The sequence below is a fragment of the Paroedura picta genome, chromosome 10, assembly GCF_049243985.1.
Source record: "Paroedura picta isolate Pp20150507F chromosome 10, Ppicta_v3.0, whole genome shotgun sequence".
Taxonomy (NCBI): Eukaryota; Metazoa; Chordata; class Lepidosauria; order Squamata; family Gekkonidae; genus Paroedura; species Paroedura picta.
This window is the reverse complement of record NC_135378.1, coordinates 87,118,260-87,138,526: the sequence shown is the minus strand read 5'-3', so window position 1 is coordinate 87,138,526 and position 20,267 is coordinate 87,118,260. Positions and strand designations below refer to the sequence as shown.

Below are 20,267 nucleotides of genomic sequence, written 5' to 3'. Positions count from 1 at the left end.
GGACTCGCAAGAGTCTTCTCCAGCACCAGAGATCCCCCTTCAAGGATCGCTGCCTTGCCGTGGCAGGGGGCTTGCGTAGCTCAGTGAAGCTATGAGCTATGCCGTGCAGGGCCACCCAAGACGGACAGGTCATAGCTGAGAGCTCTGACAAAAGGTGATCCACTGGAAAAGAAAATGGCAAACCACTCCAGTATCTTTGCCATGAAAACCCAATGGACAAGTTCAAAAGGATCCATTTATATATGTGCAAATAAAACACCATGTAAATAATATATCAGGGAATAAGGCCACAACTGATACCAACTCTTCAATGTTTCAGCCAAAAGCTCTTAACAGGAACATACTGTGTGAACATGTTTTTGTGCATCCCCACAGCTTTCCTTCAGTCATGAAGAGAAGACCCTTGTCTTGTGGGGACAGCTGCTGCCAAAGCAACTTTTTTAAAATCTCCCCCAGCGCCAAATGGAAGTCCTGCCTGCCTCTGCCCACTTTCTAGCAACACCTGCTGGGCCCCAGTGGGACCCTCTCCTAGCCCAACCCACACCGGGCGTTAAGAGAGACTGGTTTCCCTAAAGCCACAGAGTGCAGGTTTGGGGAGATGAGAATTGCTTATCCTGCAAAAGGCCATGAGATGCAAGGAGAAGCTCTGAGATTCCTATTCAACACTGAGACATTACCAAGAGGAGCAAGTAGTGACCGGCCACAACAGAAATAATTGCTGTCTCTATTTCAGCTTTACAAGGATTCCAGTGGGTAGCCCTGTTGGCCTGAAGTAGCACAGCAAACATTGATTCCAACAGCACCTTTAAGACCAACCAAGATTTATTCAAGGTGGGAGCTTTCGAGAGCACTCCAAAATCCACTCCTTGACTACATCTGTGTTGGTCTTAAAAAGTGCAATTGGAGTTAGCTTGACAGTCATGGGTACTACTTGCCTTTCATAGTCCTTTAATTCTATTGTTCACATTTTTTAAAATTTCTAATGTGTACATGTGCAACCTTTTCATCACCAGGGACTGGTCAACGCTTGACAATTTTACTGAGGCCCGGGGGGGGTAGTCTTTTGCCGAGGGACGTCGCTGCCGCCTGAGCCCCTGTCAGGGCAGCCCCCAAGGCAGCAGCTGGGGGGGAGGAGGACGAGGAGGAGCCGCGGACCGGTACCGACTGATCCACAGACCGGGATCAAGCAGTGTTTATTCCAACATGAGTCACACCTCACCTCCTCAGATGCATCTTCCTCATTTTCATGCAGACGATTACAGAAGGGGGTGGGGAGAGGAGGGAACTAAGCAGTGGCTGGCATCGTACCTCAGGTGCGGGTGGCTGATCTCTGCGCGAGGGACTTGACCAGCTCACCCAGGGTGGAGGATGGCGGAGGAGCCTCAAGCCCCCTCTCCTACTGAGGTGCAGATGAAGAAAGGAGCGATCAAGTAAGGAAAGCAAGAGAGTGGTTGCTTTAATTAGACAGAACTTTCCAATCTTATTTTCAAGTAATCCCCTAAAATGCTCCCCCTTCATTTCACAAAATAATTTTTCTTACAAGTGTCAGAAATCCCCTTCCCAGAGCCTAGAATCCCAGCAGGGATTGCTGCAGCTGTGCTACCTCCAGCCTGTGAAGGGCTGAAAAGGTTACCTCTTAAAGCCCCCCACACACACACACACCCCAGAGGAGGGGAACTTGGATTCTTTTTGCTTCAGAATTTTTGGGAGAAAACATTTCCTCTTTCCCCTCTGCCAGGCAATTCTGGTGATTCAGTGGGATTTACCTCCAGTAAGCTTGGGCAGGGTTGCACTCCAAAGCAGAGCAGGCTCTCTAGAGAAGTAGCATCTTTGGGGCTGCCTTAAAAGCCATGGGTTTCTGTCCCAGCCAACTGGGCCAGGCTGGAGCTACTGGAGTGGCCCAGAGAAATCTCATGGAAGGGGTCTCAGGAAGGGTTAGCCTCTCCCCCCCCCCCCCCCACCACCACCCTTGGCCATCCCCTTAGCTGGCCTCTTTCCCTCTCGGCACTCTTTCTTGTCAACCCCCCTGCTGGCTGCCGTGATCAACAGGTGGCCCTTGCAGCCTTGCTACCAGCCCTCCAGGAATTGCTCTAGCAAGCTGGAAGGCCAGTCTGCCCTGGGTGGGCGTGGAGGAAGTGGGGGTCACTATTCTGTTTCTGTCCAGATCACCTGGTGAGGCTGCCAAAGTGCGTTGTGTTCCTGCAGATTATCCGATGGATTTTTGGAGTAGAACATCAAAATGTGGGTCTCATAAAGTCTCTGCACCCCAATATTTCACCTATGCAGGGCATTTGCCTTAGGAAACACACTCCCCATGTGGGCTCTGCCATAGAACGCCTTAAGTTACACTCAGGAAGAGAGACAGTAAAGGATGGAATCTGTGCATGAGGACGGGAAGAAGCAAGAACTGGATGGCACAATATTGGCGAGTATCATCCCAGCTTGCAGCCTTTAAAAAAAAAGTGTGGGGGGGGGAGTGGGGGAGCCAAGCACTGTCAGAATGGACAACCCCAGTTTCAGAGGGAGTGGGGGGCCAGTTGCCTTGGCCTCTGCCTCTGCCCCCGACCCCCACACTATCCTCTTTGCATAGTCCCAAGATTCCATTTCAGGTCCCTGGCCAGCTAAGCACGGGAGTCTCCCTGGCAGAATCGCCACTCTGGCCCAACGCGGGCAGGCAGCTCTGAGCCTCTGCACTCACTCTAGAGGCCCCTTCGCCCCCCGCACCTTTGGAGTGGTGCTCACTGCACTAGTAGGAGTGGGACATTCTAGTATTTTGTACAGGATTCTTATCTGCAGGGAAATAAAAAGCATTTCTGCACACGAAGTATTTGTGACGATCACTGATTTATTCGGCAGTGAAGCTTCTGGGAAGGGGGGTGGGGCGGAAGCATCCTTCTGCACTGCCTCTTCCTGTGCCCAGCCCGACTCTCAACATCCAGCATCCCAGTCCCAGGGGAGGGCTACACCCTCTACCCCGGCCCCTCAGGATGGACACTGGAACCTGACAAGGGGCGGCAGGAATGCCTGGCTGTCTCGCCACTTTTCCCTGAATAGGGAGGTAAGCCTATTTCAATGGATTAACATCATATTCCAGATCAAGGGGTTCCCTGAAAAATACCTGCCTGTGTGGGAACCTGGAACTAACTTCTGACTCGTCCACCTTCCTTGCGCTATCAAGAAGGCAAGTGGGCAAGAATCCCGTTTTTAACGTCCTCCAAAAACACGTCAAGACCTCGGCGAGAGAGGCTGTCTCCATCGACGTAGAAATCAGGATCTGTGTGTGGAATTGCCCCGTGCTCGAGGACTGCCCCGCCAAGCGTGCCAATGAACGACCCCACCTCGAGGTTCACCATCGTACGGGCCCGGTTCGCCATGCGAGATCCCGTCCGGCCAGCCCCCCGCCTCCTCAAGAGCAGGTTGGACCACAGGATCCGGACCTGGGGGAAAAGGTCCTTCACAAGCACCAGCTCCTTTCTGATGGTACCGCTTAAGTGAGCCCCGCGGTGACTCTCTAAGTCCTTCTCGCCCAGATGGATAATCAGCACATCGGGGGCCTGACCCTGAGCTGCCAGGCTCTGCAATGTGGGCACCAGCCGAGTCCAGGTGAGGTCTTCCTGCCCGTGCCATTCCAGAACGACGTCCCCCTCCAGGCCCAGCTGGGGGCCTGCTCCAGTGCCAGACGCCTGCTGCTCGGCAGAGACAACCACAGAGTGCCCGCAAACCCACACTCGCCACCTGGGGGCTTCTTGTTCTGCAGGACATGAGGAGGAGGAGGAGGAGGAGGGAAAAGCCACAAGGTTGCTCTCTGCCACAGTCATGTGACCACACACGTGTATGCCACGCAGGTCGTCTGCAGCCAAGGCGATGGGCTGCCCCAGGCCCTTCAGAGGCACAGCTTAAGCATGACATGCAGGAAAGGACCTCCCTGCTTCACTAGAGTCAGCAGGGCCCCAAACAGTCTGCAGAGGCAGGTGCCCGAATATCTGTGCCAGCACAAGCATGGAGTTCGGGCTGCAACACCCTCTAGAGTTTTCCTTTTTACAAGCCACACATCAGGAAGAACTTCATGGCAGGGCAGGGAGGGGCCTGTCCAGGCAGGCAGGCAGGCAGGCAGGCACAAAGGGAGGGAGAGGCACAGGAAGGATATGCCCACAGGAAGGAGGTCATTGGCCCAAATTCACTTTGCTTGCCACCAGGGGCAGGCCCACCTAGGGAAGGACCAGACCCATCCCAAGCAGGGGTCAGGGTGAAGGACCAATACTTCCAGCTCTCAGCTCCAGGAGACCCCTCCTGCAGAGGCCCCAGCCCAGGTGCAATCTGCAGCCTGAGCCTGCTAGCCCCACAGCATGCTGCGGCTGGAGCTTTTCTGGGTACGGCCTTGCCTCCATCCCCCTCCATCCAGCCTCTGGCCATGCCGCTTGCCTAATCTCTGCCTGGGCCTTCGGGGGGGGGGGGGGGCGGACACAAGCAGTCCAGTCTGGTCCTAGCTATCCCTCAGGACAGGGAAACTGACAAATCTCTCTGTTTGTGAAATGCAGACAAGCCGCAGCCAACTTTGGGTGCCCCCAGGAAGGGGCTTTCAAAGCAGGCCAGAAGAGGCCCTCTGCCATCGTCTTCCTCTGCAGAGTCTCCCTGGGTGCCTCCCAAGGACCGAGTGTGCTTAGCTTCCAAGACTGGACATGATCAGGCGAGGCCATGCTGCCTTCCCTTCCACCATGTGGCTACATGGAGGGTTTTATTAAGTATCACCCCTTTCCTTCAATGAATCTGAAGAGAATGCCTTTAAAACATTCCTACGCTATGTTCACACACCAGCTGATTACTCACTTGGACAAGGAGAAACGCTTCCAGCTACCAGCTCCTGGTTCTCAACCTTGCAGGGCCCGGATGTTCCCGGCTGGGGACTCGGAATGGCCACTTCAGAGGTTTCTGCCTTGATGCTCACAGGTGGGGAGCTCACAGCACCCTCTCCTGGCAGGAGGACAAATAAGGGAGGGGGGAGAAGTGAAGAATTCCTTTGCAGCACTCAGTTCAAGACCAACCAAGACACTGAGCCTGATCTACTCTGTTACCTGAACATCAGAATTACAGGTATGCTCCCTTCAAACCTGTAAAGTCTACTAAGAGATACAAAAAATCAAAAGGTGAGCCTGTACCTTTGCTAAACATTTTATAAGGGGAAAGACAAATCATCAAAAGGATGAGCAGAAACCCTGATGCCCATAATCCTCCAGGGGGGTATCAGCGACTCCCCTCTCTACACACACACACACACACACACACACACACACAATTAGCAATTACTCACCTGGGCAAGGAGAAGCACTTCCAGCTACCAGCTTCTGTTCCTCATCCCGGTTCTCAACCTTGCAGGGCCTGGATGTTCCCGGCTGGGGACTCGGAATGGCCACTTCAGAGGTTTCTGCCTTGATGCTCACAGGTGGGGAGCTCACAGCACCCTCTCCTGGCAGGAAGATAAATAAGGGGGGGGGGGGGAAGAAGTGAAGAATTCCTTTGCAGCAGTTCAAAACTGTAAAGTCTACTAAGAGATGTAAAAAATCAAGAGGCGAGCCTGTACCTTTGCTAAGCATTTTATAAGGGGGAAGAACCCCAATTGCTCACCTGGGCAAGGAAAAGCATTTCCAGCTACCAGCTTCTGTTCCTCATCCTGGTTCTCAACCTTGCAGGGCCTGGATGTTCCCGGCTGGGGACTCGGAATGGCCACTTCAGAGCTTTCTGCCTTGATGCTCACAGGTGGGGAGCTCACAGCACCCTCTCCTGGCAGGAAGATAAATAAGGGGGGGGGGGGGGGGAAGAAGTGAAGAATTCCTTTGCAGCACTCTGTTCAAGACCGACCAAGACACTGAGCCTGATCAACACCTGAACATCAGCCTACTTATTTAGATCAAAAGTAAATATTCAAAGGAAAATGAATTAATGTTAACTTTAAAGCAATCTATTTTGGAACAGTATCTTACTGTGGAGTCCTTTTATTTAGCTACACATGCTTACCTAGTCAGTGTGATTTTTGTGGCTGTTTTCTATTAGCCAAAGCTTTGATGTCCAAGTCAAGGGTAGCACAGAAAGAGGTCGGGGACTGCATGCGGCCCACGGGCCTCAGGTTGGGGACCCTTGATCTAAAGGGTGAGCGCAAACCCTGACAGCCATATTCCTCCAGGGGGACAAGAGCAATTCACCCCTCTACACACACACACACACACAATTAGCAATTACTCACCTGGGGAAGGAGAAGCACTTCCAGCTACCAGCTTCTGTTCCTCATCCTGGTTCTCAACCTTGCAGGGCCCGGATGTTCCCGGCTGGGGACTTGGAACGGCCACTTCAGAGGTTTCTGCCTTAATTTTCACAGGTGGGGAGCTCACAGCACCCTCTCCTGGCAGGAAGATAAATAAGGGGGGGGGGGAAGAAGTGAAGAATTCCTTTGCAGCAGTTCAAAACTGTAAAGTCTATTAAGAGATGTAAAAAATCAAGAGGCGAGCCTGTACCTTTACTAAGCATTTTATAAGGGGGAAGAACCCCAATTGCTCACCTGGGCAAGGAGAAGCACTTCCAGCTACCAGCTTCTGTTCCTCATCCTGGTTCTCAACCTTGCAGGGCCTGGATGTTCCCGGTTGGGGACTCGGAATGGCCACTTCAGAGCTTTCTGCCTTGATGCTCACAGGTGCGGAGCTCACAGCACCCTCTCCTGGCAGTGAAAATAATGTACCAAAATGTCTTTGGGGCATTCTGCTCAATACTAAGACAGTGAACTTGATCTAAAGCAGTCGTCCGCAACCTTTTTCAGGCTGTGGACCAGCAGCAGCAGGGGAGGGTGATCGCCCAGCCTCGCATGCTGCGCATGCGTGGGAGTGCCGCGCATGCGCGTTTGCAGCCACCCATGGCGCAAAAGCGCATGTGCGGCCAGCGCAGCCCTGCAGAGGAAGGGAGCCGCGGCCCGGCACCAGGCCGCGGCCTGGTGGTTGGGGACCACCGATCTAAAGTATTGCCTGCAGATCAGATTTACTGGTTTGCTGCCTTCACACCTGCAACATCTACTGAGATCTAGAAAACACCAAAAGACTGCCCTGTTCCTCTTTTAAGCAAAGAAGGCAAATGATTAAAATGGTGAGTGCAAACCCTGATGTGCATATCCCTCCCTGGGAACATCAACCACTCACTACATACACACCCACCCACACACACACACACCACAAACACATGAAGAGTGACTTACCTGTGCAAGGAACAAAACTTTCAGTTACCGGCTTCTGGTCCTCGTTTTGGTGCTTGACCTTGCTGGCTCCAGGCATTCCTGACTGGGGACCTGGACCAGAAGCATCAGAGGTATCTGCCTTTCCGCTCACAGGCTGGGAGCTCATAGCAGCCTCTCCTAGGAAAACAAATTAGTGAAAAGATGAACTGAAGTATTCCTTTGCAGCCAGTCAGATGCCAATAACGAGATAAGAACACTCAAAATGTGTGGGGAGGGGCACTTTTACAAGAGCCCATTATATGCAGGCAAGAACAGAAATGAAGCTTCCAGGACTTCTTGTTGATAAGTTGGTAAACTATGGTATGGATCCTATTACTGTTAGGTGGATCAATAACTGGTTTAACAGATTGCACCCAAAGGGTGCTTGTTAATGGTTCATCAGTCTCCTGGAGAAAAGTGACAAGTGGAGTGCCTCAAGGATCATAAACAATTTGGAGGAAGGAACAGAAGAGGTGCTTATTAAATTTGCAGATGATACTAAACTAAGAGGGGTAGTAAACCCAGCAGAAGACAGAATCAAGATCCAGGATGATCTTGGCAGGCTAGAAAACTGGGCTAAAATGAATTTTAATAGTGATAGATCAAATGCATCATTGTAGGATGGGGAGACCTGCCTTGGCAGGAGTATGTGTGAAAAAGGATCTAGGAGTCTTAGTAGACTCCTACTAAAGGCAATTTTGGGCCGTTTTAAAAGAAGTATAGAGTCCTTAATAGGAGGCTTGGACTGGGATATCCTCAGTATGCTGATGACACCCAGCTTTCCCTCATGATGGAAAGCCGTCCTGACTCATCCCCAGACATGAGCCAGCTGCCTGGAAGCAGTGATGAGCTGGCTCAAGCAAAGCCATCTGAATTTAAGCCTTCAAAGATGGAGGATACTAAAGGTTTTAGTAGTAGTAGTAGGAGGAGGAGGAGGAGGAGGAGGAGGAGGAGGACACTCGCCTTCCCTTTCCTCTCCCCACAACAGAACTCAAGAGGGGAGGCTGAGAGAGCCCTGATATTACTGAAGAAGAAGAAGAGTTGGTTCTCAGATGCCGCTTTTCTCTACCCGAAGGAGTCTCAAAGCGTCTTACAATCACCTTCCCTTTTCTCTCCGCACAGCAGACCCCTGTGAGGTAGGGGAGTCTGAGAGAGCCCTGAGATTACTGCTAGGTCAGAATAGCTTTATCAGTGCTGTGGCGGGCCCAAGGTCACCCTTTACATGTGGTTACATGTGGGGGAGGAGTGGGGAATCAAACCCGGCTCGCCAGATTAGAAGGCCACACTCCTAACCACTACACCAAGATGGCTCTCTTTGGGCATAGAGCAGGAGTTGCTGGGAGTTGGGGGGGGGGGTAGGAGCTTTGAATTTCTTTCCTTTAGCAGGGAGTTGTGCCAGATGATCCTCACACCCCTTTCCAGCTCTGTGCATCTATGATTAAACAGGTGAGTGAAATTCCACATGCATCTCTCCACATCCATCGCTCAGCCCCCATAAACACACATGCATATACACACAAATCCATTGCCAGTGACTCACCTAGGCAAGGAGGAATGCTTTGAAATGCCAGTGTCTGCTGCTCCACATCTTGGTTCTCTGTCCTGAAGGCTCCAAATGTTCCTGGCTGGGAACTTGGACTGGCCACATAAGAGGTTTCTGCCTTGTTGCTGACCGGCTGGGGGCTCACAGCAGTCGCTCTGGTGCTTATCTGCATACCTGATACTTCCTTGGTTGATGAGACTGCCTCATCCTCCCGGGTGATCTCCCCACTCATGGAGGAAAGGCTAGTGGGAGCAGCTGGCGAGGCAGAAGGAGATAATCTCGTGCCTTCTTCAAATTCCTTTCTTGCTGCCCCGCCAGACTGGACCAGGTGAGCAAGAATCCCATGCTTTATGTCTTCCAAAAATATGTCCAGGCCAGCATCAGACAGCTTGGCTTGGCAAGTATACAGCTCAAGGTCTTCAAATGAAATCCTAGGGTGTTTGACCACGGCGCCTCCATGGTCCTTAACATACTGCCCTACATCAAGGTTCACTTTCCGAAGTGACTCTTTTTTACTTGACGCGCTGGGCAATTCCAGCCAGTTTCCCCACGGCATCATCTCCGACCACACCACTTTGACATTGGGGAAAAGCTCCTTAACCAGGAATAGTTCCCTTTGTATGGTTTCAATTAGAAAACCTATGTATATGGTGAACATTATATCGCTCTCTCCAAGATGGAGGATCAACACATCTGGGGGCTGCAGCCACGTTGCCAGATCCTGTAGGTAGGGAATGAGCTGAGCCCACGTCAAGCCGTACCAGCCGTGCCATTCCAAAACAATCCTCTCGTCCAGCCCCAGCTGGAAGCCTGTGCTGGTGGCGAAAGCCCGTTCCTGAGCTGCATTGACCAAAGAATGCCCACATAGCCATATGCGAGGCTTAGAGAGATGCCCAGCAGATCCTGCAGAAAGGTGGAGGGAAGATAGAAAACACAAAAAGTGAGTCCTCAGACCTCCTTCCCAGCCAAACCAGAAAGGGAAGATATGAGATAAAGAACTTTTCCTTTGATTCCACCTGGATAGAGCCCAATTGTACTACTTTCTTGAGATTGGAGGTTCACCTCAAAACGTCCCCCCCCCACACCTCCAACAGGCAGTGTCCTCCAACAATTACTCACCTGAGCAAAGAGAAACATTTCCAAATACCAGGTTCTGCTCTACATCTCGGTTCTCTGTCCTGAAGGTTCCAGATGTTCCTGGCTGGGGACTTGGACAGCCCACCCCAGAGGTCTCTGCCTTGCTGCTCACAGGAGCCTCTCCAGCACTCGTCTGCATTCTTGAGGCGTCCTCTGAAGACGAGACCACTTCGTCCTCCTGTGTCACAGACTCCCGACTCCCGAAGGGAAGGCCAGAGGGAGTGGCTGGGGAGGAGGGTGGAGGCAGGCTCATACCTTCTTTGAGTCCGTCACCTGTCCTTCTGCTACACTTGAGCATGTAAGTGAGAATTCCACTCCTGATGTCTTCCAAAAATATGTCCAGGCCAGCATGAGACAGATTAGCTTCATCAAGATGCAACTTGGGGTCTTTGGATGAAATTCTAAGGTGTTCAATCACATGACCCCCATGGCGTCTGACAGACCCTCCCACCACTTTGTGCACTGCTGTCCGTATCATATCTGCTCTTTTTTCATGCCAGCTGCTCCGTGGGATGATCCCTGACCAAATCAATGGGATGCTGGGGAAAAGTGTTTTAAGCAGGACCAACTCTCTTATCACTCTGTCGCTTAAGTTATGGTCAAAGGCGCGTGCTAAATCTTCATCCCCAAAATGAATGATTAACACATCTGGGGCCTGATGCCAAGTTACCAGATTATGTAGGAAGGGCAGGAGCTGAATCCACTTCAGCTTTTCTTGCCCATGCCACTCCAGGACGGCTCTCTGCTCCAGGCCCAGCTGGGAGCCCGCTGCCGTGCTAGACGCCCGCTTCTGGGCAGAGATGACCATGGCGTCGCCACAAATCCACAGTCGAGGCTTAGAGCTGCTTCCAGGTCTATCAGAACTTCCTGAAGAAAAATTAGGGGAAGGAAAAGAGGTACTAAATCAGCAGCCTAAGAACAAACCACCCGTGTGGGAGGCAGGGGGAAATACAGAAATCAAGGTTCTTAGTTGATGCAGGTTCAAGGTGATTTTAACTGTTTTTAACTCTTTTAGGTATTGAAATTATTATTTGTTTGAATGATGTAAACCACTCATAGCAGGTAGATACCTGGAGAGGCAGTATAGAAATTTAATTATAAGTACAATAAATTAACTAACTAACTAAATACATAAGCGAAGTGTAAAGAGTCCAGTAGCACCTTAAAGACAAACAAAACCTAAACAGAACCTAAACAGTTCCACAGGGCCTGCAAAAGGGAGCTCCTCCGCCAGGCATTTGGTTGAGGTAGACCCAAACCACTGCTTCCAGTTGGCCCCCAAGCTCCCCCCCTGCAACCAACGCTGATCGGTTTAACCCACTGGGTCACAGTAAGAGTTGAGCTGAGACTCTCGCAATTTCTATTTATAATGTTATTGTTTATGATGATCTTGTTATTATTGTTATATTGTTATTACTGTTACCTGTTACCATATGTTAATTGTATCTCTTCCTGTTTTCTGTAAACCGCCCTGAGCCCTCGGGGAGGGCGGTATATAAATATAATAATAAATAAATAAAATTTGTGCCGGGTGTGAGTTTTCATGAGTCTCTACTCAGTTCTTCAAACAGAGCTACAGTGGGAATCCATTTGTCCTTGTCTCTTGGCGCAACCTTCTTCAACCTTTTGACCATGAAGGAACCCCTAAAGTATTTTTTGAGCTTTGATGAACCCCGGAAGTGCTGTCAGCTGACCATGACTGCCTCAATAAAGGAATCACCATTTCCTTATAGCTAGCCAAGATCGAACATAAAGGAAAAGGCTAAATGCTGAGTGATCTCTCAAGTATATAATTCCAAATAACCTTATATCAAGGACACTTTGAAAAACTTAAGCAATCAGAACGGGGTCCCAGGTAGTCAATAAAGCCATTTTTCTGAGTCTTCTTCAGTGACTGCTCGCTATTCTAAGTATGGGGATTCTTTTTAACAGTAATAGTTATCACCTTGGCAATTGCTCCTGAATGATGGGGTTGCTCTTAGGCTTGCCCCATACTGAGAACAGCAGAGAAGCCTAAACACTTTCCAGGCCTACAAATTAAGGAGAAGCCTTCACACAAGAAAGTCTGACCAGAAGGAGTGACAGCCTGGCCTTTTGGTTCCTAAGCAGCCCCTGGTGGAAATCTCACAAGCAACATTCAGTGATGGCAAGCACATGAATAACACCACTATGGAAAAAGAGAAAAGAATAAAAGAAAGAAAAATTCTCACTTGAACAGAAACGAAACTTTCCAACCATGTGTTTCTGCCCCACTGTCTGCATCTCTTTCCTGTGGCTGACCCAAGAAGCCAGCTGGGAGCTCACAGCAGACCTTCCTGTGTTCGTTGGCGTTTGCGATGCTTCCTTGGAAGACGACACCGTCTGATTCCCTTCTATCGCAGCCTCCTGGCTCATGGTGCCCAGGCCGGCAGAAGCAGCTAAAGAGGCAAACGGAGAGGCATTCCTGCCTCCCTGGAGTCCACCACCGGCTGCTCCACTAGACTGGAGCACATGAGCACGAACTGCGTTCCTTATGTCCTCCAAAAACAGGTCAAGGCCGATGTAAGACAAACCGCCTCCTTCTAGGTTCAATGTGAAGACGCAGTTTGCAATTTCACCGTGCTTGATCACCATGCCCCCCAGGCCGGAGATGAAGCCCCCCACAACCAAGTTCGCTTCCCGCAGCAGCTCTTCCACGTTACAAGCCTCCATTCCTGCAGGGCGGATGTTCTGTGGCAGCATCTCTGACCACATCAGCCTGACTTTGGGGAAGGCCTCCTTAAGTAAGCCCACTTCTCTTCTTATTGTCTGACTTAACGCAGGCCATGGAGTGCTCAGCAAGTCCTTCTCCCCCAGATGGAGGATCAATACATCTGGGGCCTGGCCCTGAGCCGCCAGCTTCTGGACTGTGGCCACCAGCTGAGCCCAGGTCAGGTCTTCCTGCCCGTGCCACTCCAGAGTGATGTTCTGCTGCAGCCAGTCCAATTGTCCAAACTGTCTCTTTTGCAGGTCCCATTTCTGGGCGGAGACGACCAGAGAGCCTCCACAAACCCAGACTCGAGGTTTAGCAGCTGGCTTGAAAAGGTCTGCAGGGAATGAAGGGAGAAAACATAATTAACTTCATACTGGAAGGTTAAACCTCTGAATCAGGCACAGACAGGCCTGCATCTGACTCATTGCCTGCGGAGGCAATGCAGAACACCGCTCTGTGCCCTCCAAAGACCAGACCAGACAAAGCAGGAGAGTGACCCAAAGAAGCACACGACTCCCCTGTGGCCTCGAATGGCCCAGCCAAGCCTGGTCCCATCAGATGTAGGGAGCTACGGAGGGCCAGTCCTGCTTCATATCTGCCTGGGAGGCTCCCAGAGGGTTGGTACGCAGAGGCAGGGATTGTCAACAGACCTCTGCTCAAGGCCACACACGTCCCTTGAAAAGTTTACAGGGTTAGCACAAGTAGGCTGCGACCTGAAGACACTTTCCACCCTCAGTCTCACAGTCCTCACCTGGATGGCCCAGGTTAGCAGAATCTCATCGCACCTTGGAAGTCAAACGGGGATGGCCCTGGTTAGCCCGGGATGGGAGGCCCCCCAGCAAGTCCAGAGTTAGGCAATGGCAAACCACCTCTTTCAAACCACCCTGGAAACCGTAAGGGGCCACCAGAAGTCGGCTGTGACTTGACCAGCACCCTTCAATCCAACAACCATCCAAACACTGAACTTGATTAACACAGTCACCTGTAGCTCAGGATTACAGGTATGCTGCCTCCACATCATCCAAGCCTAGCACGAGCTGGACAACATCAAGAGACTGCTCTGTACCCCTGTGAAACATTCTCTATGGAGGAAACTCTATCAACGATTACTCGCCTGGGATGTTTCCAGCTACCACATCCCGGTTCTCAGCATTGCAAGGTCCGGATGTTCCCAGCTGGGAATTTGGACCAGCCATTTCAGATGTTTCTGCCCTGATGCTCACAGGTTGGGTGCTCGCAGCACCGTCTCCTGGTAGGAAAACAAAATACTAAAAAAAAAAGAAACGAAGAATTTCTTTGCAGCATCCAGTTCAACGTTGACCAAGGTAGTTAACCTGATCGACCTGCACATCAGAATTACAGGTATGCTCTCTCCGCACCTGTGAAGCCTACTGAGAGCTAGAAAACTCCAAGAGGCTGATATCTCCGTTAAGCATTTGATAAGGGGAAAGGGAAACGATGAAAGGAGTTAAGTGGAAGCCCCAACATACATATCCCTCCACATGGGCATCTTCAACTCACCCCTCCACACACACCACAAGAACAAAGATCAACAATTGCTCACCATGGCCAGGAGGAACGTGTCCAGCTACAAATTTCTGTTTCACATCCTGGTTTTTGGATGCTCCTGGTTGGGGACTTGGACCAGCCACTTCAGAGGTTTCTGCCTTGCTGTTCATAAGCTGGGAGCTCACAACAGCCTCTCCTGGGCAGAAAAAAGACAGTGAAACAGCAAATTCCTTTGGGGCACGGTGAACCTGATCAACATTGTTACCTGTAGAGCAGAATTACAGGTATGCTCTCTCCACACCTGTGAAGTCTACTGTGAGCTAGAAAACACTACGTGACTGCACCCAAAGAGTAGTTATCAACGGTATATCAACAGACTGATGGGAGGTGAGCAGTGGGGTGCCACAGGGCTTGGTACTGGTCCAGTACTTTTTAATGGTTTTATCTATGATCTGGATCTGGATGAGGGGGTGGAAGGACTCCTCACTAAATTTCCAGATGACACCAAATTAGGAGGAGTAGCAAACACCCCAGAAGATGGAGTTCAACCTCCTCAATTATGGGCGCAATAACGTTATATATTCCCTTTTCCTTTCTATATCCCCTCTATACTATTACTTTGTTTTCAAAACAAAACACGTCAAAATGACACACTTCCAAGTACTGGCTTCTGCTGCACATCATGGGTTTTGGCCTTGCAGGGTCCAGATGTTGCTGACTGGGGACTTGGACGAGCCACACCAGAGGTGTCTAACTTGCTGCTTACAGTCTGGGGGCTCACAGCAACCTCTCCTGGCAGAAAAACATGACAGTGGAAAATGAACTGAAGGATTCCTTCACGGCATTCAGTTTAACATTGACCAAGATGGTGAATCTGATCGCCAATATTACCAGCAAATCAGAATGACAGATATGCGCTCCATACCTGTGAAATCCACAGAGCTAGAAAACATGAACTGTATCCCTGTTAAGCATTTTATAAGGGGGGGGGGCAAATGGAAGAAAGAGCGACTACAAACCCCAACCTGTGGACATCAGCAACTCACCACTCCACACAAACACAGTTAACAAAAAACCCACACCAACGATTACTTGCCTGAGCAAAAAGAAGCACTTCCAGCTACCACCTTCTGCTCCTCATCTTGGTTCTTGGCCTTGCAGGGCCCGGGTGTTTTTTCTGGCTGGGGACTCTGACCGGCAACAGGTGAGGTTTCTGCCTTGGTGCTGTTTATAGTCTGGGAGCTCACAGCAGCCTCTCCTGGCAGGCAAAGAATTACTAAAAAGTGAAAAAAAGAACTAAAGAATTCCTTTGCAGCATCACATTCAACACTGACCAAGGCAGTGGACTGTACAACACCGTTATGTGCCGATCAGAATTATAGGTATGCTCTCTGCACATCTGTGAAATCTACTGGGAGCGAGACAACGTGCTCTGTATCCCTGTTAAGTATTGTGCTTTATTATTATTTTATTGCATTTATATACCGCCCTCCCTTGTGGCTTTGGGCTGTCTACACTGCAATTTGTGGTGCAGTGCAGTATAAGGGGGAAGGCAAATGATCAAAAGGGTGAATGCAAATCCCAACGTGAAACATGGCCATCTACAACTCACTACTCTACACACACCTACATCACAAAGCCACACACACAATTACTCACCTGGGCAAGGAGGAACACTTCTAGCTACTGGCTTCTGCTTTACCCCTTGGTTCCTGGCCTTGCAGATTCCAGATGTTGCAGTCTGGGGACTTGGTCCGGCTAACCCAGAGGTTTCTGCCTTGCTCCTGCTCACAGGCTTGGAGTTTACAGCAGTCTCTCCTGGCAAGCAAAAAATTATTAAAAAGTGAAAAAAAGATTTTTTTTGTGGCATTCTGTCCATGCTTCTCTTGTGCAAATGTTCTAGAAATCTGTCTCGCATATATAAAATACAAGTAACATTTAGTTAGTTCATTCTTATCTTAGGCCTTTTTCAACCTAGCTCACAGTGCAGCCTCCTGAACAGAGGTATTTCATGGGACATGGTCAATAAAAGGTTGAGAATGGCTGCCTAAAACACATCTATGATTATTCACCTGGACGAGGACTGCTTCCAGCTACTGGCTTCTGCTTCACACCTCGCTTCTTGGCCTTGGAGGGTCCAGGTGATGCTGCCTGGGGTTGCGACACACCAGAGATTTCTGCCTTGCTGTTCACAGACTGGGAGCTCACAGCAGCCTCTCCTGGCAGGAAAAGAGCCGAAGAATTCCTTTGTGGCATTCAGTTCAATATTATTGACCGACTAGGAACATCTGCTGGGCCCTCAGACGCCCTTCCATGACTGAACAATTTGATCTCCCCAATGTTGTTGTTATTCATGTTGTCTTGTGAATTGTTACTTGATAGATTGTGTTATGATGTTCTATTGAAATTTGTATGCTATCGATTGTTATAATGTTCCATTTAAATTTATGCAACATTCCATGTAAACCGCCCAGAGCCGCAAAGAATGGGCGGTATAAAAATCCAAATAAATAAATACAAATAATAAAATACTGACCAAGACAGTGAACCTAACTAGGAGAGGTCACCCGCAGATCCTTATTACAGGTATGTCTGCTCCACCACTGTGAAGCCTATTAAGGGCTAGAGAACACCAAGAGGGGGCCTCCTATCTGTTAAGCCCTCTCTAAGGGGGAAGGCAAATGATCAACAGGGTGCGTGCAGACCCCCACACGCCGGTCCCTCCGCGTGGACATCTAAAACTCACCCCTCTACAGACACACACTACAAAAAAGAACAAAAGCTTACTCACCTGGTTGAGGAGGAACACTTCCAGCTACCAGCTTCTGCTTCACCCCTCGGATCTTGGCCTTGCAGGGCCCGGATGTTGCTGTCTGGGGACTAGGATGGGCCAAGCCAGAAGTTTCTGCCTTGATGCTCACAGTAGCCTCTCCTGGCAGGAAAACAAAACAGTGGAAAAATGAACTGAAGAATTACTTTGTGGCTTTCAGTTCAACATTGACCAGGATAGTGAACCTGAGTAAGAAGGTTACATCCAAATCAGAATTACAGGTATGCAGTCTTCAAACTAAGCACGTGAGATTTGATTTGGATTGGTAAAAAAGTGCCCGAATCAGCCTAAAGCTTGATATGAGGTAAGGCCAGTGAGAAATGCTAAACACAACAAAAAAGTTATTTAGTTATGTTCAAAGTAAGAAAAATAGTAAGGACATTGTAGGACCACTGCGTGGACCAGAAACTGACAACGTAACAGGTGATGAAGAGAGGGCTGAGCTGCTCAATTCCTACTTCTCAGTCTTCTCTTGTGAGGGAAACCAGGCTCATTGTGGCAAAATCATTTCACGGATGAGGGATGAGAATTGCAGCCTAGGATCACTGTAGGGGCAGCCCATAAACAACTAGTTTTTAAAAATGACACTAAGTCCTCTGGGCCAAATGAATTGCATCTAAGGGTACAGAAAGAACTTGCGGATGTAATTTCTGAGCCCCTGTCCAGCATTTTTGACAATTCTTGGAGAACAGGTGAAGTGCCAGAAGATTGGAGACGAGCCAATGTTGTCCCCATCTTCAAGGGGGAAAAGAAGGATCCGGGTAACTACCAACCCATTAGCTTGATGCCTATAGCTCAGTGGTTCTCAACGTTCCTAATGCCGCCATCCTTTAATACAGCCCCTCATGTTGGGGCGACCCCCAACCATAAAGTTATGCAAGGGTTCTTTCATAGAAATTAAACTGAAACTGACTAATGGCGTGAAGATCCATGGTTCATGATTGTATATAAATTGTTCCCCCCCCCCAGGATTTCTCAGTTCAGTTCTGCTTCTTGTCCCACCATGCCGATCTCACTCTTTTCCACTGCTCCAGACAGACAAACACTCTCTTGATCTACCCTGCAAGGCTGTTGGGTGGATGGTGCCCCCCCGCAGCCAAGCTGCTTGCCCTGCCATGACCCCTGTGAAAGAGTAATTCAACCCCCGAAGGGGTCCCAGCCCCCAGGCTGAGAACCAATGCTATAGCTAGTAAAATTTTTGATCAAATCATCAAACAGTCCTTGAGCAGCTAGAGCAGATGGCTGTGATTACTAAGTCAACATGACTTTCTCAAGAAGAAGTCATGTCAAACTAAACATCCCTTTTTTTGAGAAAGTTACTATCTTGCTGGATCAGGGGAATGCTGTGGGTATAGTTTATCTCAATCTCAGAAAAGCTTTTGATAAGGTTCCTCATTATATTCTTGGTGACAAGTTGGTAAAATGCAGTATGGATCCTATTACTGTTAAGTGGATTGAAAACTGGTAGACAGATAACACCCAAAAACTGATTGTTAATGGTGCATCATCCTCTTGGAGAAGAGTGACAAGTGGAACGCCTCAGGGATCTGTCCTGGGCCATGTGTTGTTCAACATATTCATAAATGATCTGGATGATGCTAAACTAGGAACAAAGCAGAAAACAATATCAAGATACAGAATGATCTTGATAGGCTGGGAAACTGTGCTAAAAAGATTAAAATGAATTTTAATAGTGATAAAGGTATAATTCTGCATTTAGGTAGGTGTTGAGGTAGATGCATCAAACTTGAAGTACGGCTGCAGGAGCTCCTTCCCAAAAGAATCCTCAAGTTGCAAAAAGATTAGACCAGGAGGTCCAATTCTAGGGTCACCCAAATATAGTGCTCCATGTGACCTCCATTATTGCCTATGATGAGAATTTATGAAGAGTCCAATTTATGAAGAGTTTCAATGGCACCAAATCAATTACGATCTGGATGAACTGAATTGCTTCAGGCTGAATCTGAAACAGTCGTTTTTTTTCCCTTGCATATAACTACATCCAACCTGTAAACTCTACTAAAAGACTGTTAAGCACCTTGTAAGGGGGAAGGCAAAGGAGCCTCTTGTGGCGCAGAGTGGTAAGGCAGCAGTCATGCAGTCTGAAAGCTCTGCCCATGAGGCTGAGAGTTCGAATATGTCAAGGCCAGCATCGGACAGGTTTGCGTTATCAGTATACAACTCAGGGTTTTCGTGCGAAAGATTAGGGTGTCGAATCACATCTCCCCCCAGCGTTTGGAAAGACTCTCCCACAGCAGTGTTCAGTCTTCTCCTCTGCTTCCCTCTTTTGACTTCATGCCACATTCCCTGGGGTATTAGCTCTGACCAAACCACTGTGACTTGGGGGAGCAGTTCCCTAAGCAGGGGCAATGTTCTCTTCACAGAACTAAATATTCCGAACTCTATAGTATGTACCAAATCGTCTCCCCGCAGATGAAAGAGGAATACATCTGGGATCTGACCCAGAGTTGCTAGATTCTGTACTGCGGGCACAAGCATCGTGCACGTCAAGCTTTCCTGCCCATGCCACTCCAGAGCTATCGACTCCTCCAAGCCCAGCTGCGAGCCCACTGTGGTGCCGGACGCCCGTTTCTGGGCTGACACCACCAGAGAGTCTCCATAAATCCAAACTAGAGGCTTAGAGACTTGTCCAGGAGACCCTACAGAAAATTAAAAGGGAACCAACATTAATCTGGGCCTAAAGCTCAAGCGTCTGAGCGAGATGCTGAAAAAAGGCATGTGATTCACACCCTGAGGCTGCCAGGCAGCAACAGAACTCCCTGTGCCTCAAAGGCTTTTCTCAGCAGTGCCAGAACACGGACGGTGAGAACATCAGAACCTCTTCCCTACATCTGATTCGGTAGCTTTGCAGAATGGCCAAATTAACTAATTTGGCCAACAGAAGACCGATTTCAAGAGCACTGGAATTACTATCTGGAATTTATCAACAAATAGGCAATAGGTCTAAGTATATGCGTAAGTGATTATGATTAAAACTGGGCAAGAACATTAGTTTCAATGTATTATCAAGTTGTTATTAGACCCCTTCCCTTTCCCCTCCATATTCTTCCCTCTTCATGTGTAATTTTGACAACCAATAAAAATTGTTTTAAAAAAACAAAAACAATATATACATCGTTACTTTCCCTTTAGCAAGCCTAGGGGTGGGGTGGGGATTTCCAGATCTTCCTGGAAAGGCAAAGCTTCCTCTACTTCTGCAGAGAGGCCAGCACTTTCTGGCACTTTCTCTAAACTTCCTCCAGGG

General features: G+C 49.2%; 1 protein-coding gene across 8 annotated transcripts in view; it reads right to left on the bottom strand.

Moving 5' to 3' along the window:
• Nucleotides 1-1,967: 1,967 nt before the first annotated feature.
• The window catches only part of LOC143819563 (uncharacterized), a 29,877-nt gene continuing 11,577 nt past the window's right edge, over nt 1,968-20,267 (bottom strand). For 2 of the 8 annotated variants that reach the window (XM_077301331.1, XM_077301332.1), the window contains exons 7-23: nt 16,964-17,104; nt 16,245-16,391; nt 15,832-15,990; nt 15,269-15,448; nt 14,827-14,964; nt 14,228-14,368; nt 13,778-13,912; nt 12,143-12,997; nt 9,915-10,799; nt 8,793-9,698; nt 7,235-7,390; nt 6,551-6,706; nt 6,239-6,394; nt 5,623-5,778; nt 5,309-5,464; nt 4,828-4,971; nt 1,968-3,751 (exon numbers count right to left, since the gene is read on the bottom strand). In XM_077301331.1, coding sequence (XP_077157446.1) covers nt 3,174-3,751; nt 4,828-4,971; nt 5,309-5,464; nt 5,623-5,778; nt 6,239-6,394; nt 6,551-6,706; nt 7,235-7,390; nt 8,793-9,698; nt 9,915-10,799; nt 12,143-12,997; nt 13,778-13,912; nt 14,228-14,368; nt 14,827-14,964; nt 15,269-15,448; nt 15,832-15,990; nt 16,245-16,391; nt 16,964-17,104 — 5,189 coding nt within the window. In that variant the 3' untranslated portion in view covers nt 1,968-3,173. The remainder of the gene's footprint in view (nt 3,752-4,827; nt 4,972-5,308; nt 5,465-5,622; nt 5,779-6,238; nt 6,395-6,550; nt 6,707-7,234; nt 7,391-8,792; nt 9,699-9,914; nt 10,800-12,142; nt 12,998-13,777; nt 13,913-14,227; nt 14,369-14,826; nt 14,965-15,268; nt 15,449-15,831; nt 15,991-16,244; nt 16,392-16,963; nt 17,105-20,267) is intronic. The other 6 variants (XM_077301333.1, XM_077301334.1, XM_077301337.1 and 3 more) reach the window with 6 other exon arrangements.